The sequence below is a fragment of the Pezoporus flaviventris genome, unplaced genomic scaffold (assembly GCF_033815535.1).
Source record: "Pezoporus flaviventris isolate CSIRO_AGI_PZ_B2104156 unplaced genomic scaffold, CSIRO_AGI_Pfla_v1 ptg000007l, whole genome shotgun sequence".
NCBI classification, from domain to species: Eukaryota; Metazoa; Chordata; class Aves; order Psittaciformes; family Psittacidae; genus Pezoporus; species Pezoporus flaviventris.
In genome coordinates this window covers 34830760-34849539 of record NW_026892555.1, presented here as the reverse complement: position 1 = coordinate 34849539, position 18780 = coordinate 34830760, and the positions used below count along the sequence as shown (strand labels likewise).

Genomic DNA, 18780 nt, shown 5'->3' with positions numbered 1-18780 from the left:
TAAAGCAGGTATTCCCATTCAGGTACAGTTATTTGAAAGGGAGGAAATTCAATTACATAGCACCTCCTTATACCAGCAGTTATTCAGAAGACAGAACATTACTTTCAGAATTGTTGCCATTCACATACGGTTTCCAAACACTAAATAAACTGCAACTTTATTGGGCTTGAGGCTGACAGGCTGAGTGCTTTTTTACTTCATGTCTTCAGAAACAACTGGTCTTCATGAGATTTCATGAATTAATAATTAGTATGCATTAGTAATTAATAAATAGTGTGGTTATAAAGAACATGCTCTCTCCCTTAAGCTACATATCAGTTAATCCTTTGAAAGCAATAGTGTAACTTCCACCAGTTTTATTTGATAAATACAGTCAGTCAAACCATTTTGAGTAATTTGAAGTCTAATGTCTACTTCCAAACCCTGCAAGATGGCAAGACATGCTGGTAAGGTTTTAATCTGTAGTCAGCTCTGTAACAACAACAACCCCCATGTTTTGAATAAAAAAAGAATAATCAAAGTTTATTTCAGGTTTTGCTTGAGTTTCAAAACTGATTTGTTTCCCACCTCAAGAACATGTTGATTTTTCTTATAGTTTTAAGGCTTTTTTCCTTCAAGAGGGTTTTCTTTTTTTTTTTTAATCTTTCCAAGTTTAAAACTTTTACTGCTGCTAGACATGTATCTTGGGAAAGCCTTTAGAAGGACTGAAAATCTACACAGATCAAATAATTACCAACAAATACATTTTAAAAGTCTGATGTATTCCATGCATATTTATTCTAGAATGCCCAACAATTTTGCTTTTATTTATTATTTATTTTAATATGGAAAGTAATCAGAAGTAATTACAAACATTCAAAATGTAGCTACTCTTTTCCATAATTCTGGGAGATTGGGATGGAAGGAAAAAAAGCCATATAAATTACTGCTAAAATTAAAGTTTTTAATGAGAAAGTTCAGTTTCTTTTCCTGTGTTTGGTCTTACCAGCAGTACAAGTCTTATTCTTAGTATCTTTACTGTTAGTTGCTATTTTATTTTTGCTATAATATTACAAGTAAGCATGAAGTAATTGATGAGTTTGCTTACATAAATGTAGATGGGCTGCATGCTCATTTGTCATTCTTTCTTTGTTTGTTTTCCTGGAAGCTTTGGAGGCTTTCCAATTCATTAGGAACTGTCTTTCCATTTCTTTAATTTCTTTCCCATCAAGGGATTCTGTCAAAGAGAAGAGAACACTTCCTGTGATACCCAGAGTTAACTAAAAGTTTGTACAAAGCTGTACGCAATGTGTACTCCTTCTGTATTTGCTCTCTTCAAATCTTTTTTGCTGCTTTTAGTCTTTTGGTAAAAAGAAATACCCAGTAAAGCTTGATACTGATATTCAACGTGCAAGAGTAAGTTGACATGTCTGAATTACAAAAGAGAACATCTATTATTTTTATAACTTCCAAGGGAAATATATACATTTCACATTCTGTTAGCATGCATCACATTTTATGCTATGCTCTTACACGAGATAAATATAGATGCAGAAATTCGGGTTAAGAGAGAGAAACTGCATGTCTTGGCAATCAAGGGATCCTACTGATCATGAAGACAAACAGATTTGGCTCTTTGAGGTTAACTTTACTCACTTAGGTGGGTGTTTATGCTCTATGTTTCCTTGGTTGCATCTGCATTTTCACGTCGGACCAAATGAAATACCTCATTTGGCCACAAATTTATGTTGTGTTAGAACTGTCCTAAGGTACTGTTAGTTAAACTGTGCAGATAAGCTTTTGCTTTTCCTTAAGGGCCAATATTTTGTACTCTCAGGAAAAAAGAAAAACAGGGTCTGTAATTACAACTTCTAAGATAATTGCCACCTTTATCCCCAAAAGTAAAAAAATCAGCAGATAGGTTTTACTTTTTTCTGCAGCATGAATACTTCTGCATCATGAAGACTAAATTACTTCCTTTATGCTAAAATTATCTCAAAATAATGTAACTGCATCACAGTAAGGTTAATAAATACATTCATCACAAGTGTAGATTGCTTTTGAGGACAAAAGTTATATAACAAATTCAAACATGGTAAGGTACAGCCTGTACAGCTGTAACTGTAGAAATAAAACATGTAAGCAACTGCTACAGGCTGATAAGGGAGAAGACTAGACTTATCTTTGAGAATCATTTTCACAATGACTGGAATATGAACACAAAAAAGTCTTATTGCTATAGCATAATAGAATCTTATGATAATAGAATACTATTATAATAGCATAATAGAATAGAAAGTTTAGGTTGGAAAAGACACTTCAGATCATCAAGTCCAACTGTAACCTAGCACTGACAAGTCCACCAGCAAACCATGTACTAAGTACCACATTTACACATTTTTTAAACACCTCCAGGGATGGTGACACAACCACTTTGCTGGGCAGCCTGTTCCTGTAGTTGACAACCCCTTCAGAGAAGAAATGTTCATCAGTGGCCCAGCTAAACCTGCCCTGGCACAACTTGAGGAGCAATCTCACCAATCACCTATTATAAAATGAGTTATTACTTCTAATAGCAAAAGCTAAGCATCATGGTTTGTGCAGTTGATTACAGAAGCAGGCTTAGCTACATTATCTGTACATAAATAAAACTATTATAATTTGACCTCAATATCTATGGCAGTAATTGTATTTACATGCATAGTGCAATTCAAGAATGATTAATCTATCAGTTATGTTCTAAAACAGGGAGGGTTACGGATGGGTTTTGGGGATGGCTATTGTTTTACCTAAAGTTTGTGACTGTACTACAATCCTGTCCCTGTACTTAGGCTTGTTGCAGATGGGGTTTCCTGCAAGTTCCATTCTGCGCAGCTTTGTCCATTTGTTTAATACAACCTCCAAATCCTGCAATTGATAAAAGAAGAGAACATTGTCATTATTTTTCCCTCTCCAGAGTAAGCTTCAACAGTAATGCTATTTGTTCTGTCAGGCCTAAATCCTGCACATAGAAATAACTTCAATGAGACTATTCATGTATTAATATGCATGTTAAGAATGTGCATTTTCAAGTACAGTGGTGTATAGCGTTCCCTGAATATGTCAAAATTGCACAGAAAAATGGAAAACTCTGCATGATTATGGACACTAATACCAGCTATGGAAAATTACCACTGCAATCCCACTCATGAGCACCTAATGCTAAGGAATTACCAGCCAAAAAAAAAGCTGTGATATGTAATGTCTACTAATGTATCCCCATGGTTCCACAGAGCACTCAAAAGTATTAGTGTCTGATTGTATTTGGAAAAATCTGTGGAAGAATAAATACTTTACAGAGAAAGAACAGACTAAAAAAAGCTAAAATTGTGCAAACCACAGTAGACTGCCTTGCTCTTTATTTCTATGTAAACCTGTACTTTACAGAAGAAAGAGTAATCACCCCCCCCCGAACTGAGTGTGGTCAGTTACAATATTGGCCCAAATACCGAAATTTTTGAAATATACCTTTCTCCATCTGGGTTCTGTCTGGTTACTCAAGGGCAGTATGACCTAGATAAAATTTCTTCTGTCTTTTAAATACAATAAATTCAAGTTAAAAGGATGCAAAGCTTAGCAGCTTGGTCCTTTCTACTCTACTACTTTCTGAAATACTTTTGCCTCAAAATTGCACTTAACTGTCATCTTTAATGGGCTTCCTTCTGCGTATGAAAAGCTTAAGGAGGGATTCAGAGCAATCCATATGACTGAAGGAGGAGAATTTATATTCTATGGTTGTAATAATCTGAAAAAAAAAAATCTACTAATAATGATGTGACAGATTCTAAACTGCACAGTCTATAGAATTTTGTAGCTTGATGCCAATAATGAAGCATCAAACAACACAGGTATCACTTAAATCCTTCAAATTTAGAAAAATCACCTGGGTACTGCAAACAAGGAGAATTCTGGTTTTGCAGGCCCTACTCCCTTGGTAGGAAATCCTCCTGGGAATATTCTATGGGTTATACAACAAGTGTTTAGAAAAATCATATGGAAGAGGAGGTGGCAGCACAGCCTCACACCTCCAAACCATGTCATTTTTTGTGTATTGATATCATCTATCACCTATTGTTACCCAGTGATGATAAAGTCTTTTCTGAAAAACAGAGAGCAAAATCAGTTCTGTGAGGAGCAAGACTGATAAAACAATGCAAGAAACTGAGGACCAGTCCACTGGAAGAAGTGTTGATAAATCTCATAATATTACACAGCAAATCTCAGCCAGCATGTATCAGAACAGCAATATGTATCAGATCAGCATGTATCATAACAGTTTCGGTGCTAACAGTCACAAACACAACAATTAGGGGAAAAATACTTTAGGCTAGGGCTATTAAAAAAGAAATATCATTTAACAAGTGTATTTATTTATTCTTACGTGAACATTCAGGCATTGTCACTGAACTCTGTAATGTGTTCTAGATTTTACTAGGAAGAATTTTTTCCAGTAATAGTTTTGCAACACAAACTTGTCTATTACTAAAATATAATGTATACAGTTTATCTTTGATGAATGTGTACAAAGAGTCCTGTAGATCTTTTTTTAAGCTGTTACTTACTTGATAAATGACCCAGAACATGCTTACTCCAGTGTGTGTTTATCTAAGAGCACACTAATCCTGTGCTGAAATATGATTACCCTTTTGATACGCTCTAGTTGTTCATTGCCTTCCTGTCTCTAATAAAGTGCTTTCACTTCCCAGCCTTTCAATAAGCTGTACTAAAGGGACCAGACACTCTTCTGGGCAGTCTCCATTTGATAAATGATCATGTCATGCTATCACTTTGAGGTTTGCTACAAAATACTGACGAGCAAATTGTATTCCATTGGGGGTGGAGAAGAGGGGGAAGGGCAAGTGCCTTAGTAGACAGCTGTAGTGCTGGCATTAATGCTCTTACCAATTAATGATAGCCATTTAAGAATTGGTATCTGACCAGTATGCTCCAATTTTTATCAGAAACGTCTAGTCCAACTGCCTGACTACATCTACAGACAGCAATTTGTCACCATTTTGATTACCTGTCATAATCTATTTGAGAAAATCTATAATTTTTCTCTTGTTCCTGACTCAATTCTGAAGAGAATTAATTCATCTTTTGTGATATCCTCTTGTCATAATCAATATTGGGCAGAGGTTGAATAAATTAAAGACTTAAGAAATACAGACTTTTGTAAATATTTCTAACTGTATTTTCTCTATCCAAGTACTCACACAAGTCATACTCTTCACAAAACTAATATAACAAATAAGTACTATACTGTCTTTTTGTAAACAGGAAGAGTTGTAGGTGTTTTCAATAGGAATAGTTGTTTGTTTTTAAATTCCGAGTATTCCAACCCAAAAACACTGGAGCTTAGAAGTCCTTGTGAATGTGTCTATAGTAAACCAGAAGCTTGATACGATAAATAAATAAAGTAGCAAGCAATAAAAACCAAAGAAAAACCAATTCTATTAAAATCAATTATATTCTGGGTAAGTGAACCAAGACATGCTTTCTACATATGGTAGCTAGTCCTATTAAGTTAGTCTGCACGAACTGAGAAAAATGACTTCATTTTGTTCTGTCTACATATAAATTCAGTCACGTGAAACAAGGTCATATGCCTTGATGTCTATTAATTTTGCTAACAGTGCCCTGAATTAGCCAGAACTTCAAGTGCTTGAATTTCCTAGCCCAGATTTTCAATTACATTGAGATCAACATGGCCTTGTTGACAAGTGAAGGAGTATGGGTTTTCCTAGTAATGTGAAAAAACTCGGCTAAATGTTTAGATATATGATAATTCACCAATTCTTTAAAAGTGAGAAAAGTCTACACAAGAAGATTGTATTTCATGCATTTCTTATGCCTTTCACATTTCCCTCTTTTGCAAAGATTCTGTGTTATTCCTGTTGCCATCCATCTCTGCTACACAGCTCGCTGCTGTTGACCAGCCCTGCTCAGACATGCATGGCTCCTCTACAGCTTCTCTTCCCATGTGGTGAAGCAGAGCTGGGTACATAGCTCTCTGTCACTTCTGTCATACTGCATTGCTACTGTCTCTGATCAATGCCAGGCATTCCTGGGGATGTTCTTGATGGCAGTGATGGGGAAGCGGGAATAGGAAGACAGGGGACATAGAGTGTTTGGTGTGAAAAGAGGTATACCTAAGAGTTTTGAATACAGAGGGGCAAGAAGGAGCAGAATGGAGGCAGCTTGTGTGGGAATGAAAAAGCCTTTGCTGTTTGTAACAATTTCAGCCAGCAGAAGTGACTAACTATATGTAGTACCATGTATACTAAAATCCTTTCAGCTATCACAATTTAGAATAATGTCAGCCATGGAAACATGAAGTTCAGGGTTGCAAAAAAGTTGAAACATACTTAATGCTTCCCTCAGCTATGTTTATTTTTAAACAGTTTTAGTGGATATATAAGATTGTTCTGCTAGATGGTCACTCTGAGTTAAAGCCGTTTAAACAGAGCTTAAACTGCCTTTTTAAAAAATATTTTTCTTTTTCAGTAGTGTGGGGTTGGCGTTTTTAATTTAAATAAGAACTTATATTAGTGATAAGTAGAGCCTGCTAAAATGTAATCTCTAAACCTCAGTAATTGTAGCTGTAAAGTTGGATATCCAGCTGCACTGCTGTCAGACTGCAGCTGCATTAATTGAATATGGTCATTCATTTTACGGGTCTGCAAAGATATGAAGAGAAATACCCAATCTGCTCCATATTTGCAAAACTTGGAGATTGTTTAGAAAAGATTTTCTAAATTTACCAGAGCTTAATCCAAGTGTAACTGCCAGCAGCAGCAAACTCAAATGCTAACCATGTAATTTTTCAAAAGCTGTGACTGCGTAACATGGAAATGTAAATGTCTGACTGATTTGGATAAATATGAACTCTGGTCTTCCTGATGATTAAATAATGAAATTTAATAACGATTAAATAATATATACACAGCTTCTGAATAATGCAGTCTTTTTGTTCTCTCCTTGTTCTATGTCAGAAGATACTGTTTTTCCCTCTGAGACGCTGAAAACAATCTCTGAAGTGGCATCCTTATTCTTAAAAATAGTTGGTTCTTTGGCTAAGACCATCTTCTAAGATCATCACAATTGGAATATTTTGTATTTATAAGAAACAAAAAAATACAATAAAAAGATCTGTAAAAAAACGTGGTAATGTGTTTTATTTAGAAAAGAAATCCTTTTCAAAAGGAAAGCTTCACAGACACGACCTATTTAAGAAAGCTTACTGTTATTTTGTATGTAACTAACACATTCAATATGGCTTTAATTACCCATCCAAAGCCTACATGAATTCTATTTCAATATGAATTCAATCACAACTGCCAGCCAGAAACACAGCTTGAAATGCAATACATTAATAATCCTCTTGTAAAAAAGAAATGCATTGTTCAACATTTTAAAATAATAAAATGCAACAAATTAAGAGTCCAAATAAAGTACATTGACCTAGAGAGCTGATAAATTATGCAATAAAATACTGAAATCTCCTCATCAATAAACAGAACTGACAAATTTATTAGGTGTTGTAAGAAGTAATAAGAATAGTTATTTTAATAATTACTAACCATTAAAAGTTAACCTTTCTAAGGAAATAGAATGCATATGCAAACCAGTAATGCAAACCATTCATTATTTAATCATGTTTTTTTCTTGGTGGTTTGGGTTATTATTTAAACCAAATCATTTTAGTATTTATTAATAAAAATATAAATTTAATAAAAAGCAGAACACTCGTGTCTATGGTTTATGAAGTGAAAACAGTGTTTATTATTTATAAAGTTTGTTCCATGCCTCTACCATGCAATGATGGTGACAGATAATGTTCAACAGAAATTTGATATTCAGTTAACTGGCATGACACTAGAATTATTTTTTAAGTGTTCTTCATGTCAAGAAGTAGAAGACATATTAACTTATAAAGATAATGAGAAGTGACAAGGCCAATTCTCCTGTTCCTTTTTGAGAAGATTAGCTGGAAATTTTAAGTGTAGAATATTCTGTTCGAATCACATGTACTACTGCAAAAGAAAGAGCGAAAATACTTTTGTTTCAGTTGGTTTAGCTGTGACTGTGGAAGTTTGAGTTTCTGCTTATGAAGACATGTCTTTCCTTAGCAGAAATTTATATCACCCATACTAAACAGAACAAATATTTAATACCTTGATATGTCGAAGTTGATTGTCAACTGCTCTAAGATAAGAAAGATTTTCCAAAACTGCCAGGTCATCTAATTCATCAATGTTGTTATTGCTGATATTCAACACAGACAAAGATTTCTGGAGGAAGAAAAGCAGAAAAAGAAAATATTTTTTGTCATGCCATGCATGAGTGAAGTTATAAATTCATACAGAAAATTCTCTTAGAGCAAGGACAAGCATATGAAGCAGAAACATGCAAATACACAACCACCACATATCTCACACATTGTTTTATGTAGGCTTTCCATATTGTCCTAAAACACTGTTTATTTTGGAGTCAAACCAAGACAAGATTATTTCTCAATTACTTCAGGAATTCTTAGTGAATACAGAATTTTTATTTTTCTGTAAATATGTTCAAATGCTTTACAGTTCTGTGAATGCTACTAGCTCTATATTTGAAGTATGAAACAGACACAGAAATTGACTGCTTTTACCAAGGTTACATCTGAACTGCATAAAGCTGAAATCCATGTCTGATGCCTATCTCATCTTGTTTAATGGCTTGCCTACGCTGTTTTCCTTTCAGGCTTGATCTTAATAACCTCTGGGTATACATACATCTGTTCCTTGTTCCTTCTTTGGAACACTAGTGAGTCACATAATGCACTTTGTAACAGATAATAGCTAGAGAGTTCTTTACATTCTAGATAAAACATTAATGGGTTTCAGGTAGTACTTAATATATTTTCACTTGAAAAAAACACGAAGCTTCTATCTCTAGAAGATTAAAACTGACACCTATTCAAGTGAGTTTAAAATTATACCACATATGGGATTTACCATTAGTTACAAAATGTCCTTTTCAGCAGTGTATATAGGAAATGGAACCCGTTCAAAAATCTGACCAAGGTCTACATTGCAGGAAGAGATTACCAGAATCATCCTGATATGCACAGTGCATAAACTTAAACTCCTCATTCAAAAGATTCATTATATTGTCATCATCCAAACATTTGCTTCTAGTACACAGAGAATTATATGGCCCCACGTTTTTGGCTCCTTCATCTCTGATACCATTAAGAGCCAGAAACAGAAGATGATGAAGTAAGAAGTGATGTCTTAAAGATGGACCAAACACTTAGCACTTGAAGGATAAAAATAGAATGTTTTTACACGTAGCTTTCACAAAGATGTTATGTGGTCAAGAATGCAAAGTGCTTATTTCAAAACAAAAACCAAACCCACACCAAAAGACCTTAAACAAAAGCCATGAAGAACTAAATGCTAGTGATTCTAGGCCAGGATGCTGAAAAACACTGAAGTATCTGATTTATTATCCTGGGAAAATATTAGCTCTATAATCTCCCTCTACTTTCATAATATAGAAGGAACGAAATAAAAGTGCTCTCACAGGAATGGGCATGGGAAATAAGCAGGAGGAGTTGGAAACCTGTGTTAAGTCAGGAGACTATGATCTGGTGGCAATTACAGAGACGTGGTGGGACAGCTCACATGACTGGAATATAGTCATGGAGGGCTATGTCCTTCTCAGAAAAGACAGGCCAGCCAGGCGGGGTGGTGGGGTTGCTCTTTATATGCGGGAGGAACTACAATGCACCGAGCTCTGTCCAGGGACAGATGATGAGCGAGTTGAGAGTCTGTGGGTGAGAATTAAGGGGCAGGCTGGCAGGGGGGATACTATTGTAGGTGTCTGTTACAGACCACCGGATCAGGGTGAGGAAGTTGACGAGGCCTTCTACAGGCAGCTGAGAGCGGCCTCACAGTCACAGGCTGTGGTCGTCGTGGGGGATTTTAACTTCCCTGATGTTTGCTGGAAGGACCACTCGGCAACCCAGCCGCAGTCCAGGAGGTTCCTCCAGTGTATGGATGATAACTTCCTCCTGCAAATGGTGGATGAGCCGACCAGGAGAGGAGCGCTGCTGGATCTCATCCTCACTAACAAGGAGGATCTGGTCGAAGCAGTAAAGGTTGAGGGCTGCCTTGGTTGCAGCGACCACGAGATGGTGGAGTTCAGGATCTTGTGTGGTAGGACTAGTAAAATACCAAGTAGAATTGCAACCCTGGACTTTAGCAGGGCAAACTTTGGCCTTTTCAAGCAATTGCTAGGGGAAATCCCATGGGCAGGGCTGCTTGAAGGTAAAGGGGCCCAAGATAGTTGGTTGACATTCAAGGACTGCTTTTTCCGTGCTCAAGATCGGAGCATCCCGACACGGAGGAAGTCAAGGAAGAGGGCCAAGAGACCTGCGTGGCTAAATAGGGAATTGCTGGGTATGCTCAAGTGGAAGAGGAGAGTTTACAGGTCATGGAAGGAGGGGCTGGCCACTTGGGAGGAATATAAGGCTGCTGCTAGAGGATGTAGGAAGGCAGCTAGGAGGACTAAGGCATCCTTAGAATTAAACCTGGCAAGAAGGGTCAAGGACAGCAAAAAGAGCTTTTTCAAATACATGGCAGACAAAACTAACACCAGAGGCAATGTAGGCCCACTGATGAACGAGATGGGTGCCCTGGTGACAGAAGATAAAGAGATGGCAGAGTTACTGAATGCCTTCTTTGTCTCTGTCTACTCTGCTGCAGGCAGTCCTGAAGAGCCCTGTACCCCTGAGACCTTAGATGAAGTCAGGTCGACGGAGCGGTTTGCCTTAGTCGATGAGGAATGGGTTAGAGACCAGTTGAGCAATCTGGACATCCATAAATCCATGGGTCCAGATGGGATGCACCCGCGGGTGCTGAGGGAACTGGCGGAAGTCATTGCTAGACCACTCTCCATCATCTTTACCAAGTCTTGGGAAACGGGAGAGGTGCCTGAGGACTGGAGGAAAGCAAATGTCACTCCAGTCTTCAAAAAGGGCAAGAAGGAGGACCCGGGTAACTATAGACCGGTCAGCCTCACCTCCATCCCTGGGAAAGTGATGGAACACCTTATCCTTGGTACCATCTTAAGGCATATCAAGGATAAGAAGGTTATGAGGGGCAGTCAACATGGCTTCACCAGGGGGAAATCATGTTTGACCAATCTCTTAGCCTTTTATGAAGAAATAACACGGTGGATGGATGATGGCAGAGCGGTGGATGTGGTCTACCTTGACCTCAGCAAAGCATTTGACACAGTCTCCCACAGCATCCTCACGGCTAAAATGAGGAAGTGTGGACTGGATGATCAGGTAGTGAGGTGGACTGCGAACTGGCTGAAGGAGAGAAGCCAGAGAGTTGTAGTCTATGGGGCTGAGTCTAGTTGGAGGCCTGTAACTAGTGGAGTGCCTCAAGGGTCAGTACTGGGACCGGTATTATTTAATATATTCATCAATGATTTAGATGAGGGAATTGAGTGTACTATCAGCAAGTTTGCTGATGACACTAAGCTGGGAGGAGTGGCTGACACGCCAGAAGGCTGTGCTGCCATCCAGCGAGACCTGGACAGGCTGGAGAGTTGGGCAGGGAGTAACTTGATGAAATATAACAAGGGAAAGTGTAGAGTCCTGCATCTGGGCAGGAACAACCCCAGGTTCCAGTATAGGTTGGGGAACGATCTGTTAGAGAGCAGTGTAGGGGAGAGGGACCTGGGGGTCCTAGTGGACAACAGGATGACCATGAGCCAACACTGTGCCCTTGTGGCTAAGAAGGCCAATGGCATCCTGGGGTGTATTAGAAGGGGGGTGGTTAGTAGGTCGAGAGAGGTCCTCCTTCCCCTCTACTCTGCCCTGGTGAGACCCCATCTGGAATATTGTGTCCAGTTCTGGGCCCCTCAGTTCAAGAAGGACAGGGAGCTGCTGGAGAGAGTCCAGCGCAGGGCAACGAAGATGATTAGGGGAGTGGAACATCTCCCTTATGAGGAAAGACTGAGGGAGCTGGGTCTCTATAGTTTGGAGAAGAGGAGACTGAGGGGTGACCTTATAAGTGTCTATAAATATATAAAGGGGGAGTGTCACGAGGATGGAGCCAGGCTCTACTCAGTGGCAAACAATGATAGGACAAGGGGTAATGGGTACAAACTGGAACACAAGAGGTTCCACTTAAACTTGAGAAGAAACTTCTTCTCAGTGAGGGTGACGGAACACTGGAACAGGCTGCCCAGGGAGGTTGTGGAGTCTCCTTCCCTGGAGACATTCAAAACCCGCCTGGACGCATTCCTGTGTAACATTATCTAGGTGTTCCTGCTCCGGCAGGGGGATTGGACTAGATGATCTTTCGAGGTCCCTTCCAATCTCTAACATACTGTGATACTGTGATACTGTGAATGACTTGTTTCTATTAAAAGAAAATGGCACTACACGTCTTGGATTACTTAATCTCAAAACAGAAAGAATTAGAGCCAGATCAAATGTTTATGACACGCGCATGAACAGAGGGACTCACTTTTCAGTGAGTGCTTCATCTTCACAAAAAAAAAAAACCACCTCATCAAACCCTGACTACACTTTGGGAGATACAGCAAGATGAATATTTTTAGTATAGAACAACATCCATTTATAAGTAAAGTCTATTTTTTTAACCACTTCAAGGATAATATTTGATGTTTAATGTGTTGAAAGAACTTCAGAAGTTGGCTTTCCTGAAGCCTTGATATAACACAACATAGAAAAATTGTGCAACTAAAACTGAATATTTTTGATTGTGTTGCTGTTAATATCCAGAAAAAAGCTGTTTACACCTCTTTTTTGCCATTGTACTCTCTAGAGAAATACAAAAGGAAGTAAATAATATAACAACAAACTGACTAAAAATTAAGTAGACTGAGATAACTAGCAGTGATAAATTCCTACCCCTTTTTATTGACATTATGTTATATAGGTATATGGCATTCACACATTTCCTTACTTCCTCTCTCTCTTTATTCTCAATTCCATCCTCGATAGAAAAGTAAATGAAGAAGTAGAATCTGTTGGGCTCCTTGCTCATTTAAAAATTGGAATGGGAATCCCTTGAAAGAATGCCACCAATCGGCAGAAAAGGAAACCGCACGGTGATCAAGCCTTAATCACTTTCTTTAAAAAGACTGAACTACCGATTAACAGCTCACTGAAATTCTCAGAATGTACTTACTGCCAGGGACCTAAGAGATCTTGGATCAAACAGAAGCTTTTCACTATGGGGGAGATGCTGACTTTCAATATGTAGCTCCCTTATTTCTTCTATTTTATCCAGACCCTCTACTACAGTGATGTAGTTGCCCCCCAAATACCTGCAGAATAGAACACAAAATAGATTTAATAGCTTTTGACAGTAAAAGCAAACACAAGGCCTCAATATGTTAAAAAGATATTTAAGTATTATTGAATAATACCTTGGAATTATGACAGAAAAATTAAATGACCTAGCATGTGAGTACAGCATACAGCTAACAAACAGATCCAAGGGGTTTTAGCTACTTTATAGCTATTATTATTTTTATAATAATATTATTAAACGGCTGAAAAATGAAAATAATTTAAATGTAAATAACTATGTTAAGATGATATGTTATTACTTACATCATAGAATACTTCATTAAAAAAAAAGCAATAACTTTAATTTGAAAAGCAAAATTTAAGAGCTCAAAGGACCTTAATGGCTACATAGTATTTAATTTCTTAGTGTAATAATTATTATTTTACTAGTGAAATAAATACATTAGTTTCAACTTACAGCTTTTCAAGCTTTTTCAGTGATGAGAGATTTTCCATACAAGAAATACAATTGTTCTGAAGGTAAAGGTGCGTTATATTTGAAGCAAAGTCCAAGTTCTGGATTTGACTGATTTGGTTATCATATAAATATAGAACTCTAAGATTTTTGCACGAAGAGAGGTCACCCTGAAATAAAGAATAACAATTTAATGCTATGTAAGAGTTCACTCACTGCCTGCTTCTGGAAGCTGTTTATTGGTTTTATATTTATGTTCTGCTTCATGGTTTATACATTTTCACCTTTAACAAACACTTTTAGCAACTGTTATTCCTAGAAAGGCTGTTAAGTGCCAGTAATCATCAGATTGACATCCATCATTACTATTCTGGTGTACAGAAGCTGAGGTCTACAGACACCATCACAGTTATGTACATGTTTGCCTTCATGAGGTGGATTTTCAGAAAAGTTAGTGTAGTTGGCTGTGCACATTCCTAGGAGTGGGCTGAATAAACCCATTTCCTTGCATGGCTCTGTTCACATAGAACAAGCTATTTTCTCTTGACTGAAATCACACTTTTAAAGCAGAAATCCACCATACACAACAATTCAGTTGTTCAGGGTTCATCAATTTCAGAATGTGCTCAGTATCTTCAGGGGATTTGAATTAACGCGGGACTTACTGAAACCTGTCTAAATTTCCTATTATTAAACTCAAAGGAAGAAGGACTGGGTTAGGCTTGCAGGTTTAGTCTTTGAAAATGGAAAGGTCATGGATTATTTTTTAAATGAATAAGCCCCAGGGAGGAATTTATAAAAAAAAAAAGAGTAGATTTTAACCCTACTAATTTGAAAAAGCCACTACACCAGTCCAAATCTGTTAACCTCACTTGGCTTATATCCTGTTCTTGAACTCCCCTTTCCTTTCTCAGACCTCCTCTGAAATCTAAGGAATAAATCACAGATAGATTGAAAAGATTGTGCTGTGAGTTAACAACTCTTTGTACGAAGTCTCAAGACTAAAAAAAAAATAGCATTAATGAAACTAAAGTAAGCGTTACACTTAATTGTATGTTCAGCAATACTACTTCCTTAAAAAAAATTTCAATCTGATCTGCAAAATTTCTCATTCATTACATCTTCTTCTATTCCAGAGTTTGCATTTTTATAAAGGTAACCATCAAGAAATACAAATATTTAAATTAAAAAAAACCAAAACAAACAACAAACCTGCTGAAAATATGAAATTTGGTTTTAACCTCAGACCTAAAGTCTCCAAGAACAATGGAGCTAGATTTCAACAGGGCTAAAGCACTGCTGTCAAAGCCCTGCACCTACTGATTCAATGGCAACAGCCTGAGTATATTGTATAGGAAAAGTGTCAGGGCTAAATGATTAATTTGAAATACTCTTTTTCTGAAGTGGCTAAAGAGGTAAGCAAATGGAGTTATTTCCATTCTGGTGACTTCCTGAAAGGCCCTTTATAATGTAGCAACTGTGCAAAATAAAATAGCAAATTGTTTTGGTATTTTATTTTTAAGAGCTGCAAATTTCTGTTATAGAACTGTGAAATACTAAAAAAAAAAAAAAACTTAATCTCCCTTGTGTAACTACTTATATGGATTTTCTCTTTAACTAATGGCAAAAATAGGGTACTGATAATACCCTTCTTGTCTGCTGTACAGATGATATATGTTTCCACAGTTAGAGATAAGTAAAATAATTTAACAAGATTTTTTCCACATAAAGAAAAAAGTGTCAGGTCAATAATAACAAATGCTGCAGACTGTTGGAGCTACAGTCACCTGTTTTGATGTTTTATATGAAAAGTTACAGCTGAAAGATTATTTTCACATTTCAAAGCCCACATATTTAAAATCTATTTAAACACTGTTATGTACAAGCAGTGTTCCACACAATAACAGCACTGAACACTAAAGCACGTTTCCAAACAGATGCATGATTAAGGCTTCGTTACAAGACAATATAAATGTTTAACTGCAATATACCTGCTATAAAATAGAAACTTGCTTTACTTGTCTCCCCAACTATAGACAATTCATTGTATCAGTAACTACAAAACATATGAATAGGTAGGTTAAAAGGAACAAAGAAAAATAAATCTTACAATTGCATCTATATTTTTAGCTGATAAATTCAGATGAGTTATTTTTCGCAGGTACTGCCCAAGGTCCTCTTCACTGCGATTCTTATGACTGATGCTTCTAGCAATTAGGTCCACTGTCAGTTGAACCATGATTTCTTAGTAGGCCAAACTGCTCTAGCACTGCTTTTAATAGTGTATTCCATGTGCTCTTGTAGGTAGCTTTATAAAACGCCTTAAAAATGAAAAAGGAAAATGTTATACTTGTACCCCAGATCTTCAGCAAAGCTTCTGTATACTTCAAATCTGATGTTTCCTCACCAGTTCCCTTTTTGCTTAGTAACACATTTATATGTGGTCCAAAGACTTGTAAGACCCTATCCATTTTTTGCTGCCATTTTTTCCAAGCTTCTTGTATTTCACCTGCTGCTTCAGTGTGCTTAAGTAGGTTGTACCCTAGTCTTCATCTTTTTGATATAGAAATCTGAGCAAAATGGTTCACAGCTGAAGTAATTCTCACACATAAATAACTAATTAATGGCAGCTCATAACCTAATTATTGGTTAGAAAGCAAATCACTCTGTATAGCAGGTTTTACAGGCTTTGAGAAGTGGTATAAAGCTACAAAACTCTTTATACAGCTGCACAACCCTTTTGTCATGCACAAAATTGCTCACGCATTTGTTATGCACAGTGAAAAAAATGAAGCAAAAAAGGTTATGTACAGTGAAAAAAAACCCCACACTGAAGCAATACTGTAGAGGCTCTCACAATGCCAGGTTTTTTTGGTTTTTTTTCCCCCTTTTTAAACTGTGGCCACTGTTCCAAGTGAGCTTCCCCTGATTCACATGTTGGAACTGGATGGGGACAAAACCGGTCTGGGGATAAAATCGGTCTAAGGATAAAAGTATCCTCACAAATACAATTTAACAACTCAAAATAAAAAAGCCGCCTTTTTACCCAGTATGTGTGTTATATTGTAGCCAAGACATAATACCCCGCCCCCCTTCCTCATCAGTGTATAAAAGCAACCGAGGCGGCAGCAAAAACCATCCCAACACTAAACCTCATGCCGCCACATAAACCAAGGCGTGGAGAATCCTCCTTGCCAGTACTACGTTTATGAGAATTTGAGGAAAAGCAAAGATTTAAACTATGAAGACAGAAGAAAGTTCCTTACTTACTATGTCAGATGGAAGCTCAGTAGTCCCCCCTCCCTTATCCATGCTATTTTTTTAAGGTGAGGGAAGGGGGAAAGCTGAAAAGGTTTTTGCTTGTTTGGCTTGTTTTGGGTGTGTTCTTTTTCTTAACTAAATGTGTGTTTTTTTCCTCGCTTTTTAAATAAAAATATCTCTCAATGCCTTTCTCATTCCCTTTTCCAACCCAAGCAATAGCAGCAGAGACAAAGCCTGCCTGCAAGCCGTGCTCTTTGCGTGAAGCCCGTCTCCCTCCATCCCCCCCAGCTCTCACAGTCGAGGGGGGGGGGGGAGGGGAGGGGTGGGGGGATGTGTCGCACTGTCATCCCTGCCCCCCCACCGCACCGCACCCAGCAGAAGGCCCAACGACGACAGGGACCAGCCGCCACCCAGCGTGAAGACTGCTCCGACCTCCCCACCCGTAAGCAGAGAGGGAGGAGTGGCAGGACGCTCCCGAGGCCCGTCCCAGAAGGAAATCACCCCTCAGCCTCCGCGGCCCCGCTCTCCCCCTCACCTCCCAGCCGCAGCGGCGGGACGGGAGCGCACCTCCACCGCCCCTGGTTGCCGCGGCAACCGCACGCCAACAGCCGGGCGGTCAGAACGCTCCCGCCGCCGGCTGCGGCGCGGGCCCCGAGCACCCAATAAGCGCTGAAGAGAGACCACAGGCGGAGGGGCGGGGGCAGAACCACGCGTACGACACGGCACGGACCCGCGGGGTCGTCGATGTCACCAGGGGGGCGCTGCTGGGGCTCCGGCCGTGTGCGGCCGCGCCTCCCCTGGCAAAACATTGCGGTGCTGGAGCGGGTCCAAAAAAGGGCAGCAAAGCTGGTGAAGGGCCTGGAGCGCGAGTCTGATGAAGAACGGCTGAGGGAACTGGAATGTTTAGTGTGGAGAAGAGGAGGCTCAGAGACCTGATTGCTCTTTACAACTGCCTGAAAGGAGGTTGTGTTGAGGTGTAGGTTGGTCTCTTCTCCCAGGCAAGAAGCAGTAAGACAAGAGGTAATGGCCTCAAGCTGTGACATGGGAGGTTTAGACTGGATATTAGGAAAACTCTTTTCACAGGGTGATCAGGCATTGGAACAGGCTGCCCAGGGCACTGGCGGAATCACCATCCCTGGAAGTGTTCAAAAACCGTATAGATGCTCTCAATGATACAGTTTAGTGGTGGACTTGGCAGTCCTGGGGTAATGGTTGGACTTGATGAGCTTAAACGTCTTTTCCAATCTAGCTGATTCTATGATTCTGTAAGGCCCTTTATGTGCCCACAGGAGTGAGCCGGGGTGGGGGTTGCTTTTCAGCCTGCTATGGGTCTGGCTGCACCTCTGAGGAATAATCCTCTGGGGTTGCTCCTCCCCAAGTACCAGTACAGGTTGAGGGCTGACCTGAGCAGTTCAGCTAAGACGGACCTGGCAGTACTGGTGGATAAATTGACTATGAGCTGTCAGTGTGCCCTTGCAGACAGGAGGGCCTATAGTATCCTGGGGTGCCTTAGGAGTGTGCACAGCAGGTCAAAGGAGGTGACCCACCCCCTCTACTCGACCCTGTTGAGGCTACATCTGGAGTACTGTGTCCAGTTCTGGGCTTCCCTGTACAAGAGAGACAAGGAACTGCAGGAGAAGGTCCAGCGGAGGGCCACAAGGATGATTAGGGGTCTGGAGAGATTGTGGGATCTGGGCCTGTT

The 18780-nt window shown here is 39.0% G+C and overlaps 1 protein-coding gene across 5 annotated transcripts in view; it reads right to left on the bottom strand.

The window, feature by feature from the left end:
• The window catches only part of PPP1R42 (protein phosphatase 1 regulatory subunit 42), a 28534-nt gene extending 10881 nt beyond the window's left edge, over positions 1 to 17653 (bottom strand). The window contains exons 1-6 of one of the 5 annotated variants that reach the window (XM_061448360.1): positions 17614 to 17653; positions 13821 to 13987; positions 13239 to 13377; positions 8196 to 8312; positions 2769 to 2886; positions 1088 to 1216 (exon numbers count right to left, since the gene is read on the bottom strand). In XM_061448360.1, coding sequence (XP_061304344.1) covers positions 1088 to 1216; positions 2769 to 2886; positions 8196 to 8312; positions 13239 to 13377; positions 13821 to 13858 — 541 coding nt within the window. In that variant the 5' untranslated portion in view covers positions 13859 to 13987; positions 17614 to 17653. Of the gene's footprint in view, positions 1 to 1087; positions 1217 to 2768; positions 2887 to 7175; positions 8055 to 8195; positions 8313 to 13238; positions 13378 to 13820; positions 13988 to 15927; positions 16245 to 17613 lie in introns of those variants that run through there. The other 4 variants (XM_061448356.1, XM_061448357.1, XM_061448358.1 and 1 more) reach the window with 4 other exon arrangements.
• Between the last annotated feature and the right edge of the window lie 1127 nt (positions 17654 to 18780).